General features: G+C 43.2%; 1 protein-coding gene across 1 annotated transcript; it reads right to left on the reverse strand.

The window, feature by feature from the left end:
• Positions 1-678: 678 nt before the first annotated feature.
• Positions 679-23,361, reverse strand: SF3A3 (splicing factor 3a subunit 3). Its single transcript, XM_059136586.1, has 17 exons — positions 23,145-23,361; positions 22,811-22,858; positions 21,336-21,388; positions 21,125-21,230; positions 18,554-18,626; positions 18,112-18,203; positions 16,780-16,862; positions 15,985-16,123; positions 15,421-15,489; positions 14,939-15,006; positions 14,677-14,784; positions 13,287-13,356; positions 9,836-10,000; positions 9,636-9,746; positions 8,133-8,223; positions 1,988-2,043; positions 679-985 (listed from the first exon to the last, which is right to left on the reverse strand). Exons 1-17 carry the CDS (start codon positions 23,238-23,240, stop codon positions 908-910), a joined length of 1,506 nt encoding a protein of 501 aa, XP_058992569.1. The 5' UTR covers positions 23,241-23,361; the 3' UTR covers positions 679-907.
• Positions 23,362-26,108: the final 2,747 nt, after the last annotated feature.

Consider the following 26,108-nt stretch of genomic DNA (forward strand, 5'->3'; position numbering starts at 1 on the left):
GAGAAATCCTGTTCTGGAGCAGGCTCTGGGCTTCAGAAAATCATGCCTGTGGGCAGATCACTGCCTCCTTGGCTCCTCTAGGTCCTTCCATGTGGGATACCAGATTCAGATGTCAGGGCAACTGCTCAAGCCACCCGAATCTTGGTTACTTGGGGTTGGAGTACACAAGCATATTAGCCACTTCTTAGTCAAGTAGGGATCTTGCAGAAGAGACAGACAGACAGGATACCAAAGACTTGTACTGAACTAGCAAGCCGGTGAATTCACAGCTGGTCTTAGAGCCACTGTGTGCCAGGCCGCTTGAGGTGTGGGGCTGGGGCAAGCGCAGGGCTGCGGGCCCATTCCAGGACAGCTCAACTCCTTCCTGGCAAATCCTGGTGCCACAATCTTGTCCTTAGCAGAGGCCCTGGCTTGCCCTCCCCATCTTTGTCTAATACCTGCAGAACTGGCTGACTCAACTAGGGCAGGGCGTATCCTGGGGTGATGCACCTTAGGGGATAGCACAGAAAATGGGCCTGGGGAACAAAGTTAAGTCAGATCTACCTAAGAGAATAAATGTAACATAACCAGTGCTCTTCAAACCTTAGTTGCCACTTAAATTGATGAGAAAGAGGTAGGGAGTGTTAAGAACTAAAGGATTGCGTTAGTCCACGATCCTGGGCTTTAGTACAAGACACATTCCGAAGAAGGGCTGGGTTTATTTTCTGACGGAATCTTTTAATATAAAACAAAGATAAAACACATCTCAACCCTGCCATCTGCCAGCACGCCTTGTTCTTTACAAGAAGCACGCTAGACCTTAAGACTAAGTAGCAGAGTCTTTAGGAGCATTTGGTTGGGAGAAATAGAAAAAGCAGATTCCAGGGAAGTCTGGGCAAGACCCAAAGCTGAGATTCGTCCCTGAACACTACAGCAGTCCTTGTCTTTTCAGATCCTCATAGGTCTTCTTATTCACAACATTCCCACTGGAGTCTTCATACTCCTCCTGGAAGGAAAGGGGCACACTATTAGCCTTGTCTCCTGGGAGAAATGTCTGGAACCAGCCTCTGGGTACCTGAGCTCATCCTGGCTTGATCTCATGGTATGCATCTAAGACAGCCTTACTCAACAGGGGTGTGCCGGAGAATCCAACCCGACTGCTCCAGGCATCCACCGCGCGCCATGATCTAACATATCCGAGGCATCTAGCGTGCTACCATTTATGACCTACCTTTGGGATACCCGAGAAAATAGTCTGTTCATATCACTCTCTGTATCTAAGATGATGAACGCTGGTTGAGAAAGGGTGACCAAAGGCAACAGTTCTCTAATTACTCCCAAGACCCTAGGTTTCTGCCCTTTCTACCCGAGACCATTGAAGGGTTGAAAGGGAGGCCGAGAAGGCTGAGCTTCCTCATTTCAAGTATAATTCTCCTTTATTTTATATACTAGAATTCTACATTAGTTTGTAAATGACTTCGCTGCTTTAAAAAAAAAAAAGAAAAGAAAAAGGAATATTGGAAATCACTGACCTAAAAAAACAAAAAAAACAAAAAAAGGAACAGCTGCCACACCTCACATACACATCATTCCTCACCTCTGAAATCTGCTCTGTGGGATGACTATCTCAGGACCAACGAGGAAACAAGGATGCTTCCCCACCTCATGAGACAGGCTCATCTCTCTCTGGGTGCTTTCCTCAAAGGAGACCTAACCTATGATATGGATTCACAACTTCTTAGCCTGTGAATCCTCGTGGCAGGGCAAGGCATTGGGTACTCCTGCTTGCCACTTCAACATTTTAAGAGCAGAATACAGTCTGTCTTAAGACACACATTTCAAGTCTGACACATGTGAATATCACAAATAAACTAGGCTTACAAGTCAAGAGCCAATTTACAGATACTGGCACAGAGTACTCGCCACTACTGTGACTGCCTTTCTCCTCCCTTCTACAGGGTGAGGGAGCGGTCACTTGACACTCTCCCAATGCTACGTTAGCACCCACCTCGGTGTCAGGCTGCCATCGTTCTGACGCCTTCTGTAGTTTCAGCTTGGCCCACACTGCAGGATGAGAAATGAGCAGCAGTCAAGACTGGACTGAGTATCCATCAGGCAGACAGGGGTTACAACATCCCTGTCCCCATTAAAGTTCTCCTGGATGACACTGTGCTTGAGACTTTTGCCTGCCCCGGACTGGAATTTCAGTTCTGGCCCACCCACAGACAAAACCCCCTCCACGGCAACTCTTACCACAATCTATGCTTTGCTGTAAAAGAAAAGTTGGACCAAATATAACCAAAGACCTCTTAGAACACAGAACTGAGGGTTCCTGGGTGGCTCAGTGGGTTAAGCCGCTGCCTTCGGCTCAGGTCATGATCTCAGGGTCCTGGGATCGAGTCCCGCATCGGGCTCTTTGCTCAGCGGAGAGCCTGCTTCCTCCTCTCTCTCTCTGCCTGCCTCTCTGCCTACTTGTGATCTCTCTCTGTCAAATAAATAAATAAAATATTAAAAAAAAAAAAAAAAAAAAAAAAAAAAAAAGAACACAGAACTGATATGCCCTCAAAGAAGTTAGTGTGTACAACCTACAGGAATTATGGGACAAACTGACCTTAAGGTCTTAAAGTTCATTACAGAAGAGAAAGGGAACACCAGGCTGGGTCAAATATGTTTTTTTAAAGCCTGGTGTGTAGATTTCAAAAGCTTCAGAGGAGGAAAATAAAAGATGAAATATCATGACCAAAAAATCCGAAAGATAAGATAGCTCAGCAAACACTAATATTTAAAATATTAAAACGAGAACACTGACAGTTCAGTAAAAGTATTCCGATGAAGAGGAAAGGGACCAGATACGTCCAGAAATGACCACAGATTCAAAGGGAGGAAGCACACATACACAAGGCAGGACAGGTACTGAACCAGGAAAGAGAGACCTAACTCTGATAGACTGGTGAGGACAGGTGCACTCCCAGAAGAGAGATCCACACAGAACAGCTAGGACAGGCCCACTGAGGGAGAGAGGTTAAATATTACCAGTATTAGGAATATTGATTCCTAGCTGCTTCCACATTTCCCACCAAGTAGAGTGACTCTAAACTTGACAAGATTATATTGTGATAAGCAGTGAGTGTTATGTGTAAGAGATGAATCACTAAATTCTACTCCTGAAACTACTTTGACGCTATGTGTTAACAACTAAAATTTAACTAAAAACTTGAAATATTAAAAAAAAAATACTTGAGAAGAGTGGAAAAAATACCATAGAGAGCAAGTTGAATCCTAACACAGGGGACATGACAGGGAAACAACAGATGAGAAAGTGCTTGGCTCTGTGTACAGATGCTCGCCTCATCAGCCTTTCCTTCCTTGCTCATTGCTTCAAATCTTCAAATGAGCTCAAGTCTTCAGGCCCAGGCAATACACACATTACAAGTGAACAGAAAATTTATCATGTGCTACAAGGAACCAGGGCAGTGTCATGTCACATTCTATGTCCAGGCCATTCAGGAATCCAGTCCAGAGTGGTACTATAATAATGGAGACTGGAAATGCTGTTATGACTGTCTTTTTTTTTTTTTTTTTTTGGAGCCGTCGTGATTTTTCTTTCAGAAAAGAAATGGATGTGTAGGAAACTACGGATCAGTAAGGGGGATATTATTCTTCAGAGGGTTCCGGAAACAATTAGAAAAGAATGGGATCACCTTGGGCGCCAGTGTGGATTCACTAAGTGAAGTGAATGAATTGATTTTCCTGCTTTTGATGAGCTAGCTGACCCAATAAAAAGCCAGAGACATAGGATATCACAATTTTAGCAAAGTCATTCCTCTCACTGGCAACGTCCAGAGTTCATTACAACATTTACATTTCTTATGCTATTACTGTAGATAACATGGTGGTAACTGAACTTGATGCTGTAAATTTATCAGTTAGATAAATTTGTACCTAGTGAATACTGGTCTGTGGTGACCACCCATCTAAATCATGGGGGTCTCTGGTGGCAATTTCACAGTGCTCTTTCTTAACTGTTTTTTCTACAACTTAAAAAAAGAAAACAAAAACAGGGGCACCTGGGTGGCTCAGCTGGTTAAGTGTCCGGCTTTGATTTCTCCTCAGGTCGATCTCAGGATCTTGAGATCAAGCCCTGCACTGGGCTCCTCTCCCTCTACCCCACCCCACCCATTTGTGTGTGAGCATGTGTGTCCTCTCTCTCTAAAACAGTAATATTGATGATGATGATAAAAATAAAAGTTAGATTAAAAACAAATAACCATTGGGCTCCTGGGTGGCTCAGTGGGTTAAGCCGCTGCCTTCGGCTCAGGTCATGATCTCAGGGTCCTGGGATCGAGTCCCGCATCGGGCTCTCTGCTCAGCCCGATGGAGCCTGCTGACAGAGAGAGATCACAGGGAGCAGGGAGCCTGCTTCCTTCTCTCTCTCTCTGCCTGCCTCTCAGTGTACTTGTAATTTCTCTGTCAAATAAATAAATAAAATCTTAAAAAAAAAAACAAAAACAAAAACAAATAACCATAGTTTAAATGGGAGTGCCAAATCCCTCCCTCCTGGCTAAAAACTCCAGAAGAAAAACTTCACCAGAATAATCTAAAACAAAGACCAACAAGTTAATCCAGCATAAAAGCTATGCCAATAGTTACTTCCCTACCCACCCCCTTATTAGGGAACACATCTTTTTGATGTGTTCTAGAAGAAGCAGTAACCACTTGTGCTGCCGACTCCTGGACACCCAGCAGACTGGACTACAGATGGCACTAGACCAGCTGTGTCTCCCCCTAGTCCTATAAATGGGGACACCGAGACCTACATGGAGCTGGACGATAGCAGTCTCTGAAAACTGAGGAAGGGCATCAGAGCAGGGCTACGGTTGCCTGCATGTGAACTCAGGTGAAAAGATACAAGAAAGTGGAGAAGGTGTATATACAGAGAAGCACAGCTGAATAAGCATATTCTTGCAAAAAGGGTGGAGAGCATGCAGTTAGTTTTAATATGCTTTCTTCCTTATAACCAAACATTTCTAAGATGTCTACTTCGGAATCTTCAAGAAAAAAAAAAAAAAGGACAATCCAGGTTTAATAAGAAAGAATTCTACCACCAACAGGAAATGAAAAAAAATTATAGAAACTCTAGGGGCGCCTGAGTGGCTCAGTGGGGTAAGCTTCTGCCTTCGGCTCAGGTTATGATCTCAGGGTCCTGGGATCGAGTCCCACATCGGGCTCTCTGCTCCACAGGGAGTCTGCCTCCTCCTCTCTCTCTCTGCCTGTCTCTTTGCCTACTTGTGATCTCTCTCTGTCAAATAAATAAATAATTATAGAAACTCTGTATCATGAAAGAATTAACCTCCATTCAGTAATTAATCGCTTAATACTGGTGAGACATCTGGGATAAAGACTGTCACCATCTAGTGGGAGCGAATATGTGTACAACCACTGATCTGCTATGAAAGTCAGAAAGGAAGCCAGAGAGTTAATCCAGGATACTCAAACGGAGGAACAATGCTTGGGGAAATGAGAAGGGGAGAGGTGATGATAAATTTATAGTAAATCTATGATCTGCTGAGGGTGGAGTAAAAAAGTTAAAGGACAAAATGATATTGAGATAGAGGTAAAACCATAAATGTTATACAGAGAAACAAAATATTAAGGAAAGTCATGATGGATGGAAATACTGCAACAAATCAAAGAAGTGGCAGTAATAAAAATGTGTATGGGACTGATTAATTGAGGCGTCTGAATCAAAGGAACAGATTTTGGAGGTGTCTGGGTGGCTCAGCTGATCAAGTCCAACTCTTGATCTCAGCTCAGGTCATGATCTCGGGGTTGGGAGATCATGAGGTTCCGAACTGGGCATGGAGTCTGCTTAAGATTCTCTCTCTCTCCTTTTGCCCCTGCCCTAGCCCCCAGCTTGCATTCTGTCTCTCTCTATTTAAAAAAAAAAAAAAAAAAAAAAGAAGAGGTAGATTCTGAAAATAATTTGGCTAATGGAAAGATGGTGGAATCATGAGCCTGCCAACAATGTTTTGGAAAAAAATAAGTTTTTCTAAAAATCTAGGTAAGACCAAGGAGAGAATCCATGACATTTCTTCCTGGAATCAATTTAATGATCAACTATTCTAATGTTTTTTTATTTATTATTTATTTATTTTTTAAAAATATTTTATTTGGGCACCTGGGTGGCTCAGTTGGTTCAGTGACTGACTGCCTTGGCCTCAGGTCATGATCCTGGAGTCCCAGGATCAAGCCCTATGTCAGGCTCCCTGCTTGGTGGGGAGTCTGCTTCTCCCTTTGATCCACCCCCCTCTCATGTTCTGTCTCTCAAATAAATAAAATCTTTAAATTAACATATAATGTATTATTTGCTTTGGGGGTACAGATCTGTGAATCATCAGTCTTACACATTTCACAGCACTCACCATAGCACATACCCTCCCCAATGTCCATAACCCAGACACGCCATCCCTCCCCCTAATAAATCAAATCTTAAAAAGAAATAAAATATTTATCTATCAGAGAGAGAGAGATAAAGAGAGCGTGTGCACAGACAGAGGGAGAAGCAGGCTCTCCAGTAAGCAAGGAGCCCAATGTGGGACTTGATCCAGGTGTCCCAACTATTTTTATTTTTTAAACATTTTATTTATTTAAGAGGCCCCTGGATGTCTCAGTTGCTAAGCATCTGCGTTTGGCGTCTGCTGGGCGGAAGACCTGCTTCTCCCTCTCCCACTCCCCCTGGTTGTGTTCCCTCTCTTGCTGTGTCTCAGTCAGATAAATAAATAAAGCCTTAAAAAAAAAAAAAACTTTAAAAAAATTTTATGTTTATTTAAGTAATCTCAACACCCAACATGGGGCTCAAATTCACAACCCTGAGAGTCACATGCTCTTTCAATGAAGCCAGCCAGGCGCCCTGACCATGAACTCTTTAATTGGTGAGGGTGAGTGAAAGGAAGCAGTCTAGCACTGTGGAAAGAGAAAAGACTCTGCCATAGGACATGGGTTTGATCCCTGGGTTTTTCCCATTTACAAGGTATGGGACCTGGAAAAAGTTACCTAACTTTCCTCTTCTGAAAATGCGGGTGACCTACTACCTCAATCAGCTATATAATTAAAAATACTCTTTTAAATAATTTCTTAAGAGTCAGAAATAACATCTTTAATAAAGTCTCAATATAACATATCAATAATGGATATTCCTAATGGATTTCTGAAAGAATGACATCTGGTTCTACATGCCTCTATTAAAAATAATAAAGAAACAAACAGAAGAAAGTTCTCATCTAAAGACTTAAGAAAGGAATAAAAAATCCCTGAGATTACAGAAAGTATTGGCAGGAAAAAGAATATAAAACACAAGAGAAATGAAGCACTTGGTTTCTACTTTGTCATGATGAATCAAGGCATTTATGGGTTATTATAACTGGAAAATCTTTCTATGCTGGTCCCTTTGTATGAAGAAATAACCTATTTAAATACAAATAGTTTCAAATGACAAAAGAGAATGTAGCGGTAATTCCATCCATTTTATGTCCTCAATACTGTTTTGATCCTTAAACCTGACAAGTGATTCAAACGAAAACAAGAAGCACATCTTTGATTTACAGACACAAATATAAAACTTCTGAGGAGAATCCTAATAGGATAAATAACGCATTGAGAGGATCCACCCCCAATACGAAAGAATCCAGGAATGCTGTTTAATCCAACGCCCGATAAAAAAGAGTGGTAAAGGTGCAATCTTTCTCTTGTGCAATGTGATTAATAAAACCATGAGCCAATCTTAAAATCAGTGTAGATGAACAAGCATCATTCTCTTGGAAAACACCAGCCAGGTAAGAACGACCTATCACCTACTTCTATTTAATTTAACATAAGACTTGGGGAAAATGATAAGGATCCTATCCATGGAACAAACAAACATGAAACAAAATTAATCAAAGTATCACTTTTGTTTTAGCAGTTGGCATGAGTGTAAGCTTAAAATGTTATCAATATCAATCTCAAGGAATGAGGCAAATTGCAGGACATAAAAATATACACTGATCCACAACCTGCTGCCCCTAGCCCTGGATACACCAGGGTACTGGGGGCAGTGAGCTGTAGGACTGGCCACTGATCTGGTGTCTAGGGAATGGGAAATAAAGCATACTTACAGGAGACAGCATCTTCGATCTGTGTCACATTAGCAAAGTGGGCCGTGTTTGGGATGCCCAAACACCTCATGCCATGGGCATGACGCCACTCCTAGGAGAAGAGAGAAGAGAAAGGACGTGAAAATGAGAAGTAAAAGGTTGTGAAATGGGAATAACTGAACACAGGGCACGAGCTCCACTCTATTCATAAACCTTAACTTGACCCTTTGCAGAAGACTCCACCTGGGGCGCCTGGGTGGCTCAGTGGTTAAGCCGCTGCCTTCGGCTCAGGTCATGATCTCAGGGTCCTGGGATCGAGTCCCGCATCGGGCTCACTGCTCAGCAGGGAGCCTGCTTCCTCCTCTCTCTCTCTCTCTGCCTGCCTCTCTGCCTACTTGTGATTTCTCTCTGTCAAATAAATAAATAAAATCTTTAAAAAAAAAAAAAAAAAAAAAAAAAAAGAAGACTCCACCTAATGGCAGCATTCCTTCTGCGGCTCCCGTTTGTAAACAGCTGGCCATGACTGATAAGGGGCAGTTATTTCAAAGCAGCATTGCATTGTTCTCTTCACTGGGCTGGTTTCTCAAACCAAGATCCAGATCTAATAATAGTCCAGACAAAACCTGTGTCAAGACCACAGCAAAACACCAGCACTCTAATTAACCAGTGGCCTCCCACACAGCCCCCACCACCAGCGTGAGTAAGCACTACTGACGGCAGGTCACCTCTGTAAGTAAGGGCGAAGACTGCTCATTAGGCATAAGCAGGGATGTGCAAGAGAGCACCGAGAGGCAATGACAGCTTGGGCTTGCAGATGGCAAATGGCATGGGCTTTATCTTGGCCGCCAATTCTAATGTACTGGAGGGAGTACTGAGAAAAACTCAGATATGACTCGGGCTCAAGAGAAAAGACCCAAGTGATATGGATGTCTGAGGAAGGAAGCGAGGAGTTCATATACATTCTCTGCCCTGGGTCTAGCAAATCTTTCCATTTGTAAAACTTCCTTCCAAGTACGAAGAATCAAAGGCAGAAACATAATAAGGATGAATCCACTTTCTGGAGTACTACCCAGATAAGGCCTTTTCTCAAGAATTGCTTGATAAGTGTCATCCTCTTAGCTCCTATTTTTCAAAGAGGCAAACACCCACTTAAGACACAAAAAAGGAGGCAGTCAGTCCCTTCTTTGGTCCTGTGTACTAGCAGTGGGTAGAGAGCTGAGTAAGGAGTCAGAGGATGGTCTCAGGTGCTGGCAGAAAGATAAAATGAGAGAAGTATAATAAGCACAAGCAAACCGAAATGAATTTCAAATAGCAGAGTGCCAGAATGCCTCCAGAAACCATCTTAGGCATTATTCTAGGCTAGCAGGGTGCCAAAGGTCAAATGCCACATGCTTGACTTTAAATCCACTCCTTGCTTCTCTTAAGCTCTGGACACGAGTGCTACTCTCAGGGTGTTCCTATCCTCTCTAAAAGCTGCATGTTTCACATTTTAATTTCCAGGAGAAATGGCTCTGAATTCCTTACAGCAAAATGCCGCTGGAAAGCCTTGGGACCTCGGTAGGTGTAATTTCCACAAATCTCACAGTTATAGTTGATGTTTAGACCATGAAGCTTGTACAGCCAGTAGGGAATAGGCTAAAAGAAATCAGAGAGGAAACAGTATTAGACTCCTGTCCGCTTCCTGAACGGGCGATGGGAAGGAAGGTGGTAATGCAGGCACGTACTTTGCCATCCCAGCCAAGGGGCAGGTTCTTGGGGTTGTAAATGATCTCATTCTCTTCATCTTCACTTTCACTCTCACTTATCTGCTCTTCCTCTTCTTCTTCTCGCTCTTCCCCGGTCCTTGCCTGCTTACGTTGTACATTTTCATGAGTGAGATGTCGCTGTTCCTAAGTCAGGTCCAGAAATGAAAGGGAAGTCAGAGAAAAGTAGTGCAGAACAAGAAGAGCAATTTTCTACAACTCTTGCTGACCCCTCAACCTTCCAAAGATATGGTTTTCTTTTTTTTTTTTTTTTTTTTTTTTTTTAAGATTTTATTTATTTATTTGACAGACAGAGATCACAAGTAGGCAGAGAGGCAGGCAGAGAGAGAGGAGGAAGCAGGCTCCCTGCTGAGCAGAGAGCCCGATGCGGGGCTCGATCCCAGGACTCTGAGATCATGACCTGAGCCGAAGGCAGCGGCTTAACCCACTGAGCCACCCAGGCGTCCCCTTTTTTTTCTTTTTTAAAGATTTTATCATTTGACAGACAGAGAGAAAGAGCGAGCGAGCACAAGAAGGGGGAGGAGAGGGAGAAGCAGGCTCCCCACCAAGCAGGGAGCTGGATGAGGTACTTGATCCCAGGACCCTGGGATCATGACCTGAGCTGAAGGCAGCCGTTTAACCGACTGAGCCACCCAGGTGCCCTGGATATGGTTTTCATACTTGTACAATAAAGGGAAAATCTTGCCTTCTTATCAAAACTCCTTATCAATAGGCTCTCCCTGATCCTGAAGGAAAAAGTCAAAAGTTTTAGGTCACTTGCCTAAGATACTCATCTTAGGCCATGGACTAATGCAGAACAACAGAGAACAAAGTCTTCTCTGTCTCTAAAAATATTTCCTTACCCAGTTTGTTCTTCTCCTTCCTTACCAAGACAACCTTCTAACTTGCCCTGAGTCTCTCCTCATTCCAGTCCAACTTCCATTTTTCCCGCCAAATTTATGTACTTTTAAAAAACCTCAATCTTGGGGCGCCTGGGTGGCTCAGTGGGTTAAGCCTCTACCTTCGGCTCAGGTCATGATCCCAGGGGCCTGGGATCGAGTCCCGCATAGGGCTCTCTGCTCAGCAGGGAGCCTGCTTCTCCTCATCTCTCTCTCTGTCTGTCTCTCTGCCTATTTGTGATCTCTCTGTCAAATAAATAAATAAAATCTTTAAAAAAAAAAAAACACCCCAATCTAATGTTACACTTTGTTTAAAACATTTTGTCCTTTTTTTTTTTTAAGATTTTATTTATTTGACAGAGACATAGCTAGCGAGAGAGGGAACACAAGCAGGGGGAGTGGGAGAGGGAGAGGCAGTCTTCCTGCTGAGCAGGGAGCCCAATTCGGGGCTCAATTCCAGGACCCTGGGATCATGACCTGAGCCAAAGGCAGACACTTAACAACTGAGCCACCCAGGCGCCTCCTGTCTTTCTACAGTTTTATTTATAAAAATATTTTTATTTATTTGACAGAGATAGACACAGTGGAAGAGAGAACATAAGTGGGATGAGTGGGAGAGGGAGAAGCAGGCCTCCTGCTGAGCAGGAAGCCTGACTCGGGGCTCGATCCCAGGACCCCAGGATCATGACCTGAGTAGAAGGCAGACCCTTAATGCCTGAGCCACCCAGATGCCCTCTTTCTACTATTTAAAGAACAAAGTCCAAATCTCCAACATAACTGTCCAAATTATTCTCTGACCACTCCCACCCTTACAAGGTACACTCCACACACACTGGTTTTCTTCTCATTATGTCCTAATATCTGTTTTCTCTCCATGATGTTTTTACCTTCATCCTTTCTGTTTCTTCTTTCTAGAACATTCTTTTTCCCTCTTTCTACTTAGAAAGCTCAGTCTCTCTTTCTTTTTTTTTTTTTTTTTTTTTTAAGATTTTATTTATTTACTTGAGAGAGAGACAGTGAGAGAGAGCATGAACGAGGAGAAGGTCAGAGAGAGAAGCAGACTCCCCGTGGAGCTGGGAGTCCGATGTGGGACTCAATCCCGGGACTCCAGGATCATGACCTGAGCCGAAGGCAGTCGTCCAACCAACTGAGCCACCCAGGTGTCCCTAGAAAGCTCAGTCTCAATGTGTCACAGCACACATCTATTCTGCTACAGTCACTTATCTCCCCCCACCACAAAGTGGCCTTTTCAAGGTCAAGAGGCATGTCATATTCACTATCGTATCCAAGGATTGGGCAAAATGTCTGGAAACCAACAGGCATCAATAAATGGTAAGCCAATTGTAAAAATCCTATCAGTACATAACAGGAGCAACTTCTAAAAACCATTCTGGCTGAAACTTTAGAGAGTGGTGCCACCTCCTGGCAGGGAAGGCAAAATGCTCTCAAAGGAGAGAACAAAAAGTTAGAGAACATCTTGGGTCATAGGTACAGATTAGCCTCCCAATCATCTTTAGAGGACTAGCCACTCAGACTGCTGTCCATAGTAACAGCCAGGTTCACTGTGGAGAATATTAGTGGCCCTAGTGTCCAACATTCTAACTAGCCCTTTAGTGAAAGCAGTTGGGAACCAACAAGTGACTAGTTATATAGCTAATATATGCATGTATATTATACACATATATATTATATACCTCAAACAAAGGCAGAATGAAAACACCCACACAACTGACAGGGACATGTAAACAAGCTATCTGAGCCAGAACTATCACTTAAAACACCATCTGAACATCTATAAAGGGAAAGGCTCTGAGAGCAGTTGAAAATTGTAGACACTCTTAAAGGCTGCTCTTCTACAGGACTCCCAGAGATAGTGCCCATCTTTTTTGGATGAGTGCTGCCCTTTCTTCTATCTTCTCTTCCCTGAAAGAGTGATTTCCCTTGTATTCCACTTCCTTTCTCTCTGAGATAAGCGTCCTGTCTGGTGAGGCCTTTTCCCACTCCCAACCCACCCTTGGCTCTTTCTTGAAAGAATATTCAAGAATCAGCTCATAGCAAGCTTTGTATACCACTAGCATTCTAGCCCTAGCAAATTCCTTGTTATCTTCTGAATATGTAAGTAATGTTTTTTCATAGCAAGTTACACCTGAAACGCTACTCTAAGCAGACTTCCTTTTAATGCCTTTTGAATATCTGCTTCCATCTCCTAGATATATTCAGGAACTTCTAGGTATATTCTGGAATGCAAAGAACCTGCACCATTCTGGATACTATGCTGAGAGGGTTGTCTGTTCTTTCTGCTTGGCTTCATGGCAACTGAGCAACCTTGGGAATATCACCCAACAACAGGCACCTACGAAGAGAACGGAACCTCACTGAAGGGTCAAGTACCTGAGAGAACCTTACTTTCTGCTGAACTAGTTTAAAACCTACCCTTCTTCTTTCGTTCCTAAAAAAAAAATCCTGTGAGTTCACATTTATCTGATTCCCACACCTTACAGTATTTACTGCTCTCAGCAGAGTCCATTACTCACCCCAAGAATCTCTACATATTCATAGATCTGGGCTTCTAGGAAAGCAATGTCTTTGTTCCTCTCAGTGTCTCTGGAAACAAGAAAAAAGGTGTATCACTCAAGGATTCTTTCACCCAAAGCCTTATCCCATATCTGGGAACATTTATTCCAAGTGTGCATTAAAAACTACAAGCATGTGACAACTGTTATGCTGTGAAAGCAAATGCTCTGTTCAGCTCAGGACTTGCTGATGGAAGTATTAAGGTTATTTCTTGGAATGCATGGAAGCTGCCTCTCTAATCTCATTTTAGAAGACATAAAACACATCAAGACACTTAAATTTCCATCATTATAATCTCCAAAGAAAATGTAGCAGAGGAGACAATCTCTGGGACAGACTTAGGCCCAAATCCTGACCCTTAGTACTTAGTAACTATGAGATAGTGGGGATATGCCTTAACTTTTCTAAGTCCGTATCTGCAAAAGATCAGGGTAAAAGCTACTTTTCTTTCTTTTTTTTTTAAAAAAGATTTGATTTATTTGACACAGAGATCCCAAGTAGGCAGAGAGAAAGAGGGGGAAGCAGGCTCCCCGCTGAGCAGACAGTCCCATGCTGGGCTCGATCCCAGGACCCCGAGATCATAACCTGAATCGAAGGCAGAGGCTTAACCCACTGAGTCACTCAGGTGCCCCTAAAAGCTACTTTTCAGAATTACAAAGTGCACACTAAAAAAAAAATACCCTGTACAAGCATGAGGCTCAAGAAGAGATTCAACTACAGGGATGAAAGGTACAGCACAGGGAACACAGCCAACGGCACTGCAATAGGTTCTGTGGCAACAGAAGGCAGGTATGCTTGTGCATGGCATAACATACAGAGTTGTCAGATCACTACCTTGTACACCTCAAACTAATGTAACACTGTGTGTCAACTATGCTATGATTTTAAAAAGATTCAATCAATTACCATTAGTAAAAACAAACTTAAAAAAATATTTTTGGAACCTATTTAGCTTCCATAGCCTCCTGAGGTAACAAAAAGTACCTAGAGAGGCACGTGGATGGCTCAGTTGGTTAGGCTCAGGTCGTGATCCCAGGGTCATCGTAGGAAGCAGGAAGCCTGCTTCTCCCTCTCTGTCTACTTGTGTTCTCTGTCAAATAAATAAATAAAATCTTTAAAAAAAAAAAAAAAGTACCTAAAGCTGTTTCAACATTAACCCACTCTCAATCACCGGCGTACAAACTGTTCTTGGTGTATAACAATGATGGGGCTCTCTACCATTTGCACAGAAAAATGGCAAACTGTATCTCTCTGAATCAATAATGGCGATAAACCTGGTTGCTGCGGTAAAAATTCTCCGGGGAATAACATCTTAGAACTGTCCACAGAGATGCCACCCCAGCCACTCACCGCTTGGTGCCTTTTGACTTGGGATTTTTGGCAAACAGGGAGGTGTCAAGTGACTCCAGGGACTTTCCTTTGGTGCTGAAGAGCCTCTGGGCTCGCTCTTCTAGGGTCCTAAGAAGACAGAAGGGATAAAGATATCAGAGTTACTCTACCATATGGTTCTGCATACTTCGGCGGTGCAGGATAACAGAAAGAATGGCATCAGAGTCCATTATTGTGCAAACACACAGTAAACTGGGACAGTTCTGAAAAAGCAGTCTCTTACCCACCACACTTCAAGCCTAACGCTAAGAGTGCAGATTTCAATCTGTCCAGACCCAGGGAGGCCAACTCCTACATAAAAAAAAAGAGCCAAGTTACAATTTCATATAAATAGACTTTGAGAAACAACAAATGCTTAAGCTTAGGTCTTTACAGGTGGGTGTGTGGGTGTTCTTGAAGCTGTGGCAAGACCATACATTCCATAGCCAATAGCTAGCACTCAGCTCAGACTCTCCAAAGTCTGAGTCTGTGGTCTAGTTCATATGCAATCATACTGGTAGTGACTACCTCCACTATAAGTCTCATAAAGTTTATACTTTTCAAAGTAGATGGGTAAACTTTTTTCTTTTTAGCTTTATCTTTCCATATTTTTTGTAGATGCCTGGTTCTAGGAACTGGTGTCTTACCATGGCATTAGAAACAGATTGAGTGGTTTCTCTGAGGAGTGAACATGTGGGGCCAGTATAGTTACTAAAGAGAACATACCTCCCAGGAAGAGAATGCAGAAAGGTCAAGATGGGCTCCAGCATGAGTCAGGGCACTGCTTGTCTCTTTCTGGCAAGAACAACAGTAAGATCCAGGTTTAAATGAAGACAAGGGAGCCATCTATCTACGTTACCAGGTGGCAGATGGTCTCTTTCTTATATGCATGTGTGACTATGAATTGAATTCCCATAAGAGCAGAGCCAAAGACAAGATCGTTCATTCTCTCCCTGAGACTTCAGGAAAAGTTTATCACCAAGGACTGAAAACATATGATGCAAATTCTAGCACATAATCTTTGCAGTTTGGGGTCAGTAAGAACCACACAGCAGTAATGACATAGCTGGTGAAAATGCTAGGCTCGGCCAATGGCAAGGAGGCCCTGACAAATCTCATTCCAAAGCATACAAGGCAAGAACGCCTGACATATGTGGCAGGGGACACCTCACAGTCACACTTATCCCGAGGGATCAGCAGCTAATGCCCTAAGGCAGAGGCTCAGTATTCAAGTAAAACTATTAATCCAATTCCTCTGCATGTTCTCTCCCCTACCCCACTAAAGCTTACCGGCCATCCAGGAAAGGTACCATTCTCCCACTTCTTCTCAAATTCATTCTGAATCTTCCCAAAAAGTTCATTCTGATCTTGGAGGGGCTTCACTCGATCTGTGTAATCTTGAAGGTACTCAAGCAGCATCTCCAAATATCTATACAGGAACAATACAGAGAAAACAGAGTATTTTTTATATACTGTTACGTCCCGTAAAATAAAATTCCAGTGATACCAGTTTTTAAAAGTAATAATACTAATTTTTAGAATGAGCTTACAATTGAATTTTTTCCTAACACGTCATCTTGATTTTGACCTTTATGATCTCATTTCATCATCATAATTTCAAATGATAAAATCTTAATTAACTCACATAAAAGATGTTAGGTAAAGAGAAAATGAGGAAGAGAGAAAGTCAGTAGGACAGATCACAAACTGGGGGCATAAAAACACACAAAAAAACTTTCCATCTGTACATCAGTCATGCACCTCACTTCGGTCACAATGAGAAATGCTAATCTTTTTCTTGTTAAACTCAAGACACAGATCCCTGAATGAGACTTCTTTCTACAATGAAACAAATTTAAGAACAGCCTCAGTGTAAAATCACAGATGTGCCAACAGATGCACATTCTTCCAGAGCCAGAGTAAGACACATGTTGAAACTGGCATTCGAAATCTCGCTCCTTCAATAAACCTGGAAGCCATTTGTGTCCTTATTTCAGGCAATAAAATTCAGAACTCTGCCATCAAATCTTTACATTAAATAACCTAATTAAATCCAGGAGAGGCCTAGAGGCTAGCAATGCCTACCTCTTATATTCAGCATTCTTCCTTTCTTTAGGAATGTCAAATAACTGGTCAAAGATGGAGAGATACGTGATATAATCCAACTTCTGAAAAAAGAAATGACAAGAGATCCAGTTAGGGGTTTGCACCAAGTTGCACTACAGTCTCTAATAAATGAGATCAAAACTGAGTGTTGTCTAATAACAAGGACCAGCTCATCTTGGTCTTTGCTTGCCCATGACTTAATTCCTACACGACCTGGGGTGTGAATGCCATGGCACTGAGCAGACTTATCAGACATGCAACTAACTGAAAAATAAAGATCAAATCAATCAACAGTAAATGAAAGAAACATTTGTCCAACACTAACTGAATGCAAACCGAAGGCTCTGACACCTACTACATCCTAAACTAAGGTTCTGAAGTGCCATTTGTTCACTCACAGCGTCACTTACTGAGCATCTTTGGACCAAGTACGTGGATACAGATGAGAACAAGACAGATATAGGACCTGAACTCTTGGAGCTTAAGGTACAGTCACTGAACTTTCGGGACATTTCCTCACACCTCCATGAGGATCTTAATCATACACCTTCTTGTGACCTTTCTGAGATTGTCACACTGGATCCTAAATCTTGTGATAAAAGACACTTTTGCAGGCAGAGATTATGTTTTCATATTTTTCACATACCTAGACATGTGTCTATTGCAGGGGCTCACTGTGAGTTAAAAAAAAAATATGTTTATAAAAGCAAAATATGTATCAATAAGCAATAAAATTTGTTTATAAAATAGTATGCTTGGGGCACCTGGCTGACTCAGTTTATAGAGCATGTGACTCTTGATCTCAGGGTCTTTAGTCAAGGCCCATGTTGGCTGCAGTGTTCACTCAAAAAAATAAAAATAAGTAGGGGCACCGAGGTGGCTCAGTCGGCTGAGTGTCCAACTCTTGGTTTTAGCTCAGGTCATGATCTCAAGACTGTGAGATGGAGCCTGTGTCAGACTCTGGTGTCAGTGTTCAGCAGGGAGCCTGCTTAAGATTCTCTGCCTCTGTCCCTTCGCTGTGTGTGCATGTACACAAACATGCACTCTCTCTCTAAATATATATCTTTTAAAAATTTAAAAACTATAAATAAGACTGTTGTATCCACTATAAAAACCTTTCATTTTACGTACTGTTTCATTCCAAGAAAGCCCATTATGTCTTTTCTAATGGTTACAAAACACAAGATAGTGTAATTGCTCTCTGTCCAGAAGCCCCAGCCTGCCATCCTGACCCACCTCTAGAATCGGAAGCACTGTCATCCCGTGTGTCCCCCGTCCCCAACACCTGACCACCACCACCACTGACCCTACCTCTGAGGCCTTTAGGTTAATGTATTTGAGGTAACAGTCATGGAGATCAAGATAACGACCATAACCCTCTTCATCTGTGAACTCGACCAAGTCTGAAAGAATCAAAGATGTATCAGTGATTCAGACATTAAAGACCACTTTCTTGGACGTGGCTCTTCAAATGGATGGCTAGTTCTCTGTGACACGACATACCCCTTCACCCAAATGTCCTCCCTATGCTCAGGAAGTCAACAGACCTCAGTTTTCCAGGCCAGTGAACTTGAGCAAGGGTAGTACAAAGTGAGTATTTTGTTCAAGTCCAATTTAGGACGTCAATCCAGCTGAGAACATGGCAATAAATTTCTCTGGGGCTCTGTTTTCCAGGGCTTGGAGGGAAAATCTGAGCTCTGTCATGAACCTGCACTTTTGTTAGTGCTCGAGAGAAATATTGAAACCTACTTACTTTGGGCTTCTTCACTTGGATTCTCTCGAGCCTTCAGAAGCTCCTCAAATTCCACTGACATTGGCACACAGATCTGAAGGGAAGAAAGAAAAATTCAGGTGGATTTTTTTTTTTTTTAAAGATTTTATTTATTTATTTGATAGACAGAGATCACAAGCAGGCAGAGAGGCAGGCAGAGAGAGAAAGGAGGAAGCAGGCTCCCTGCTGAGCAGAGAGCCTGACGAGGGGGCTCGATCCCAGGACCCTGGGACCATGACCTGAGCCGAAGGCAGAGGCTTTAACCCACTGAGCCACCCAGGCACCCCTTCAGGTGGATTTTTAACAAAAAAGTTGCGATGCTGCAGAAATGGGCTGTATAGTAAGTTAGACTTCTGATGTTTGAGACTTGATTTTCATTAGGAGCCTACTATTATTCCGCAGTTACCTTGCTTTTTTCTTTTCCTTTTTTGGTATCATTTGCCTAAGAACTCCTAAAGTAACACATGCTCACAAAAACCAAAGTCCCCCTTTAGCACTGTTAAGAGACCTTTTATACCATCTGTTTCCAAATTTTGCTCAACATTAGGATTACCTGGGAGTGTTTAAAAAAAAAAAAATCTTAAAAAAAATTAAAATATAAAAATCCCCAAAGGATTTAAACATATCCTACAAAATTTGCAAACCACTATTCTGTATATTTAAATACATGCATATGTACATGCACCTACAGGCAAGTGTAAGGTGTTTATTTTTTCACATAATTGGACCTTTTCCCCTTAGTATATCTTGAGCATCCTTCTAATCCTTTTTAAAAACCACCTATTTCGGGGCGCCTGGGTGGCTCAGTCATTAAGTGTCTGGATCCCAGGGTCCTGGGATCAAGCCCCACATCAGGCTCCCTGCTCTGTGGGAAGCCTGCTTCTCCCTCTCCCTCTGCTGCTCCCCCTGGTTGTGTTCCCTCGTTCACCGTCTCCGTCAAACAAACAAACAAACAAACAAATAAATAAAACCAAACCATTTATTTCTCATCACCTTTCTACCAAGGCTAGAATAAGGTTAACATACCGGAATGGTACTCATGTCTTCTCTCTTAGCAAAAGGCTTCACGCTTGATGCTTAAAGGGGTGGGAAGACTTCTGCTGGCGTGAGAAAGTGCCCTCATCCATCAAGTCAACCTCAACCATTAAGTCTATGAGCTAATTATCAGATCTAAATCACAAGCTTTTTTTTTTTTTTTTTTTTTTTTTATTTCATGCCTAACCCCAGTCACGTCACTTCTACCCACAGGACACGTCTACCTATATAATGTATAACATCACTTGAAAAGCTACATATATAAAAATTCATTCCCACTGCAAGTGGATTACCTCTTTATCTCCCCCAAGGGAACAACTTCCCAGTTACACAGTCATGAAAGCTCAGAATAATCCATAACCAACCCCTTTCCACATCTGCTACAGCCATGGCCTTGCTCCCTTTCCCCCCTAGAACTCCTTCTCCTGGGGCACCTGGTTGGCCCATTCGTTAAGCATCTGCCTTCAGCTCAGGTCTTGATCCTGGGGTCCTAGGACAGAGCCTGGTATCGGGCTCCCTGCTCAGTGGGAAGCCTAGTTCTTCCTCCTCCATCCCCCACTTGTGTTCCCTCTCTCACTGTGCCTCTGTCAAATAAACAAAACAAAACAAAACAAAACAAAAAATCTCCTCCCCCTAGAACTCTGGTCAGCTGCTCAAGATGTTCAATCACTTCTAGATAACTGGGATATAATCCCTGTTCCTTATACTATTTCAATACAGTGAGGTACACATTCACTGTCATAAAATATAATCAGATCATAAAGATTAATTTCAAGGGAGGACTGGATAAGGAAATATACTTCATGAAAAAGTTGGCCTCTGGGCTAAACGCTGACAGTATAATGATCACTGTTAAGTAAGTACAGCGTCTTTGTGTTAGATGGATCCCCTAGCTAGCAGATTTCAAGACAGAGTTAGGAGCGCAAGGAGTTTATTGGGGGTAATGCCTGGGAAAGATAAAAACCAAGAGAGAGGATGACTGGGCAGGGATAGCCTACACTGTGATTCAGACCAAGTCTTTACCTTCCCAGTGGGGAGCTGAGGAGCAAAGAATGCTCATTACAAGAGTCCTGCACTGAATGGAAATATCCAGGCCACAGTATCTTCACTTGTGCTCTATCCCTGGCTGGGGCTACCCAGGAAGAGTGTGGCCTTGGCCTAAAGATGAGGGGGAAACTGGAAGTACTGGAGTTGCAAGATGTCACCTAAATGGTTTTTTTTTTAAAGATTTTATTTATTATTTGACAGAGAGATCACAAGTAGGCAGAGAGGCAGGCAGAGAGAGAGGGGGGAAGCAGGCTCCCTGCTGAGCAGAGAGCCCGATGCGGGGCTCCATCCCAGGACCCTGAGATCATGACCTGAACTGAAGGCAGAGGCTTTAACCCCCTGAGCCACCCAGGCGCCCCTAAATAGCTCTTTTGAAGGGACATCTGAATGGTGCACCTCCATCCTCCTTATGCCTTTCCTTTAGTATGCTCTTCAAGCAGGTTTGGAAAAAATACTTTCTGAGTATCATACCTCATTTGGGTGTTTCCGATGGAATTCCTTTATTTGCTTGAGTCTATTATAAAACTCGGCAAATTCATTGGGTCCTGAAATGGCATTGAGTTCCTCCTTTCGTAATCTGCAATACCAGAAAAAATTCGAAGAACACAGTGCACAAAATCAGTCCTTGAAGCATGGCTCTTCAGAGGCGCTAACTCCTGGACTAGAAGTGACTATCACTTACCCATCCTTATCATCATACAAATCCCGCAGGTTCCCACTGACTTCCATGTACCTCTGAAAGATAAACACAAAACTCATCAGAACAAAGCAATCTGTACAACTATAGGGCTAAGCGACCAACAGAGCTCACTAGTCAAGGCCCAGGGAAACCCTGAGAGATGTTAAAAGTTCCTAGTCTCTTTTTCAAAACTTTTGGGACCAGATTTGCTTCAGAATTTGGAATTTCTAAGTTGGGAAAAATATTATATATTATGTAACATCCCTGCTGGAATCTGGAACACCTATTAATAATTCTGCAGTGAAAATTATGCATTATTTAATAAATGGGCTAAAGACCATCCAAAGCTTATCTGTTAAGGTCAGGGTTTTGCTGCCAAATGAGATCAAGTCAGATGTTGCCACCAAGTAATTACATCCCCCCACGCCCCCAAAATCACAAAGAAAATCTTTGTTTTCACAGTATTTCGGATTTGGGAATTTAAATAAGGAACTAGAGGCTAACAATACTAATTATCTTCTGCGAATTGGAAACTCTGATTAGGTCTTTCAATCCTTTCTAAACAGACTTCAAATACATGCAAGAATAGAAAACATTGTGTATAATGAACCTTCATTTACCTATCACTCAGCAGTTAGCATCAACATTTTGATTCATTTCCTAAAAGCACAAAATTGAACTATTACTAAGCAAACCTGGTTTGCTAGGTAAAAATTTCAAAATGGTATTCTGGGAGGGGCGCCTGGGTGGCTCAGTGGGGTAAAGCCTCTGCCTTTGGCTCAGGTCATGATCTCAGAATCCTGGGATCCAGCCCCGCATAGGGCTCTCTGCTCAGCGGGAAGCCTGCGTTCCCCTCTCTCTCTACCTGCTTCTCCACCTACTTGAGATCTCTGTCTGTCAAATAAATAAATAATTTTTTAAAAAGATTTTATTTATTTATTCGACAGAGAGAGATCACAAGTAGATGGAGAGGCAGGCAGAGAGAGAGAGAGAGAGGGAAGCAGGCTCCCTGCTGAGCAGAGAGCCCGATGCGGGACTCGATCCCAGGACCCTGAGATCATGACCTGAGCTGAAGGCAGTGGCTTAACCCACTGAGCCACCCAGGCGCCCAAATAAATAATTTTTTTTTTTTAAAAAACGGTATTCTGGGAGGAAAACACTAATACCCAACACTGGGGAGGGGGGCGGGGGTAGGGATGGTACCTTTTGTGCCCGGGCCACTTACTCCTCCTAACTATTCTTTGTACATCATTGGGCACAGGATGGTATGAATAGGAGGTCCCATTCAGGGGTGAGGAAGGACAGCTCAGCACTCTCGGGTTTGGAAGCCGCGAGGACTTCTCCAGTCACACAGCCCTCGACTGGTCCATCTGGCTACCTTTAGCTGGACTGGTCTCATACTGAGACCCCGAACCCCGCCTTCCCTCACTTTCGCAGCTCGTCCCGACCCAAAGAGAGGCGGACAACGGAGCACTCACATCTTGCATGGCCCGTGTGCGGTGGTCAGAATTGATCTGGTCCCGGAGCTGGAGAAAAGCAAACGGTGACACAGGCGCCGTTAGTCGGGAGTTCTGAGGCTGGAAAGGCCGCCCGAGGGCGGAGCTTAACCGCCCAGGTCTCCGCGGCTGCCACCGAGGCCTGGGGAGTGCTGGGCTTCGGGGGGCGGTTACCACGGCCCGAGCTCGGAGAGGAAGCCCGGGAGGGAGCCGGGGATGGGGTGCGGGAGGGTCTCGGGGCCAAAGAAAGGCCTCCGAGGTTAAACACCGGGATGGGGCCCAGCCTCGACGTAGCCTTTGCCCAGGCCCCACTCACCGTGGACTTCTTAGTGAGCATCTCTTTGGCCATGACATCCATGAGCCGTTCCTTTTCCTCATGATACCTCCGCTGCTGCTCCAGAATTGTCTCCATTTCTCCTCCGCCTCTGCACCTCGATTCAGACCACCGACACGGCCGGAAACGACTCCTGCTACTTTGCGCGCCCGCGCCCCACACTGAGCGTCCGGGCGCACCAAAGTTCCGCGGACGCCGGAAGTGCCTCGGGGACTCGAAGAAAAGGGAGCATCACAAGGTAAGCATAGCCGGTGTGCTCGAGGTGGCAGCAGTGCCCCCTGCTGGCCGGAGGTGTCGTGGAGCGATGCAGAGTAATTTCCCGGTGCCTCTAGGGGGCGTACAGAAATTCAGGAATCTGAGGTTAAGGGGCCGACTTCCTGGAGTTTTTATGAGGCGGGCGGGGCAGGCAGGGACCTCCCTGACTGAGGAGTAGTTGAAGAACCTGTATGGGAGTTGGGGGACCGGACGTTGAGTCTTTAGCTTTCAGCGTGACTTCTGTTAACGTTTTTTCCTTCTCTAGACCTCGGGGTCCTTCTTGTTAATAATCTCTCTCTCTCTCTCAGCACTTGGGTGGCCCAGTGGGTTAAACCTCTGCCTTCGGCTCAGGTCATGATCTCAAGGTCCTGGGATGGAGTCCCACATTGGGCTCTCTGCTCAGCAGGGAGCCTGCTTCCTCCTCTCTCTCTCTGCGTGCTGCTCTGTCTGCTTGTGATCTCTCTCTCTGTCAAATAAATAAATGAAATCTTTAAAAAAAATCTCTCTCTTTTTTTTTTCTTCAATAAATTCACATGTGGAGGGCTGCCTGGGTAGCTCAGTCAGTTAAGCATTTGCCTTCGGCTCAGGTCGTGATCCCAGAGTCTTGGGATCGAGCCCCACATCAGGTTCTCTGCTCAGCAAAGAGTCTGCTTCTGCCTCTGCCCACGCGCCTCCCCCCCATGCCCGCCAGCAGGGGCGTTCTCTCTCTCTGAAATAAAATATTTTAAAAAACAATAATAAGTTCACATGTGGAGAAAAATCTAATTGTAAGCAAGGGGTCTGGTTAAATAAAAAAATGGTACATTCACGCAGTGAAATGCTATACAGCCATAAAAAAAAGAATGAAGCAAGTTTCTAGGTATAGAAATTAAAAGATATGTCCATATTTTCAGACGGTCATAGCAGTGTTATTTATAATCAACAAAACTGGTCCCAGCTCCAACATCCATTAGCTGATGAATGAAAATGTGGTATATCCATACAGTGGGATAGTATTCAGCAATAAAGGAATGTTACAATATAAACGAACCATGAAAACATCATACTAAGAAAAAGAAGCCATACACAAAAAACAACATAGGATATATTGAGAGGAAATGTCCAGAAAGGCAAATTTATGGAGGCAGAAAGTAGATGAGTGGTTGTCTGTGGCTGGAAATAAGATTGGAAGTGACAGCAAATTTGGTGGTGATAGATATGTTTTAAAATTGGATTGTGGAGAGAGTTCCACAATGCTATTAAATTTGTTCAAAGTAATTGAATTGTACACTCAAAGCGGGTGAATTTTATGTTATGGACTTTATGGAACTTATCCCTCAATAAAGCTGTTTAAAAAAATCTATATGAACTCAATGGAAAGATGGCCACACAAAGTGAAAAAAAATCTAGACACCTAATAGTGTGTGTAAAAATAGATGCATGAAGAGGTTATTTCTGTGAGGATATCCAAGTAACAGTAAACAATGGTTGTTTATGAGGAGATATCCCAGAAGATCTGGTACAGGCGGGAAACTTTTCTTTGTGTGTACTCAGCATGAAAGGTTTTTTTCTTAACATGTACATGTATTACTTTCACATTTTTGAAAAATGTTTATTTATTTATTTGACACACACACACACAGACACACACACACACACACAGATAGAGAGAGAGAGCCAGAGAGTACAAGCAGAGGGAATGGCAGAGGGAGAGGGAGAAGCAGGCTCTGCACTGAGCAGAGAGCCCAACCCTGGGATCATAACCTGAGCTGAAGGCAACTGCTTAACCGTCTGAGCCACCCACCCCACTTTCGCATTTTAAAAAATAAACTTAAAACTCAAAATGAAAATATGTATGTACGTAAGCATGCTTAACAAAAAAGAACCAGGAGGCTGTAATATATCAAGGAATTATTAGTGATTTACCTATTCTCTTTACTTTTTGTAAGTCTCCAATTTTTCTAAAATAGGAATGCGTTGCTTTTTGTTTTTTAAAGTTTGAAAAATAACACAGGATGATAATGACTCTTGTCTTGCCGGCTCATGGGGTGTTTTGAGGGTTATATTTATGCCTAAAAATTTAAGCAAGATTTCAACCTTAAAGAGAGCACCCCTGGCAAAATTCACCAGAGGTGCCCCACCCCTCCCCAAAGAGGTGGGAAATCTCTATTTAAGACTGAAGACAGGGGCACCTGGGTGGCTCAGTGGGTTAAGCCGCTGCCTTCGGCTCAGGTCATGATCTCAGGGTCCTGGGGTCGAGTCCTGCATTGGGCTCTCTGCTCAGCAGGGAGCCTGCTTCCCCTCTCTCTCTCTGTCTGCCTCTCCATCTACTTGTGATTTCTCTCTATCAAATAAATAAAATCTTTAAAAAAAAAAAAAAAAAGACTGAAGACAATCTGTGTGTGTGTGTGTGTGTGTGTGTGTGTGTGTGTTTGGTAGGGTTTGGAATCTACCATATTTCATCAAATATGAGATGCCATCAAATGTTAATTCCACCATTATTTTATGTTCCACTAAGAAAGAAAAAATTGTTAAACTATGTCACATCTTCTACTATACAATGCATCTGGGTTTCCAAGATGTTAAATCTGAAAAATGTTTCTCTTGAAATCAATGACACCGTAACTGTGTATCTTTTCCTCTTAGGGGGGTGGACCACTTAAGCAAAAGCATTCACCTTCTTTCCCTTAAAGCCTTCATTGCCTTGAGCCA

Source organism: Mustela lutreola, chromosome 10 (assembly GCF_030435805.1).
Source record: "Mustela lutreola isolate mMusLut2 chromosome 10, mMusLut2.pri, whole genome shotgun sequence".
In the NCBI taxonomy this organism is placed as follows: Eukaryota; Metazoa; Chordata; class Mammalia; order Carnivora; family Mustelidae; genus Mustela; species Mustela lutreola.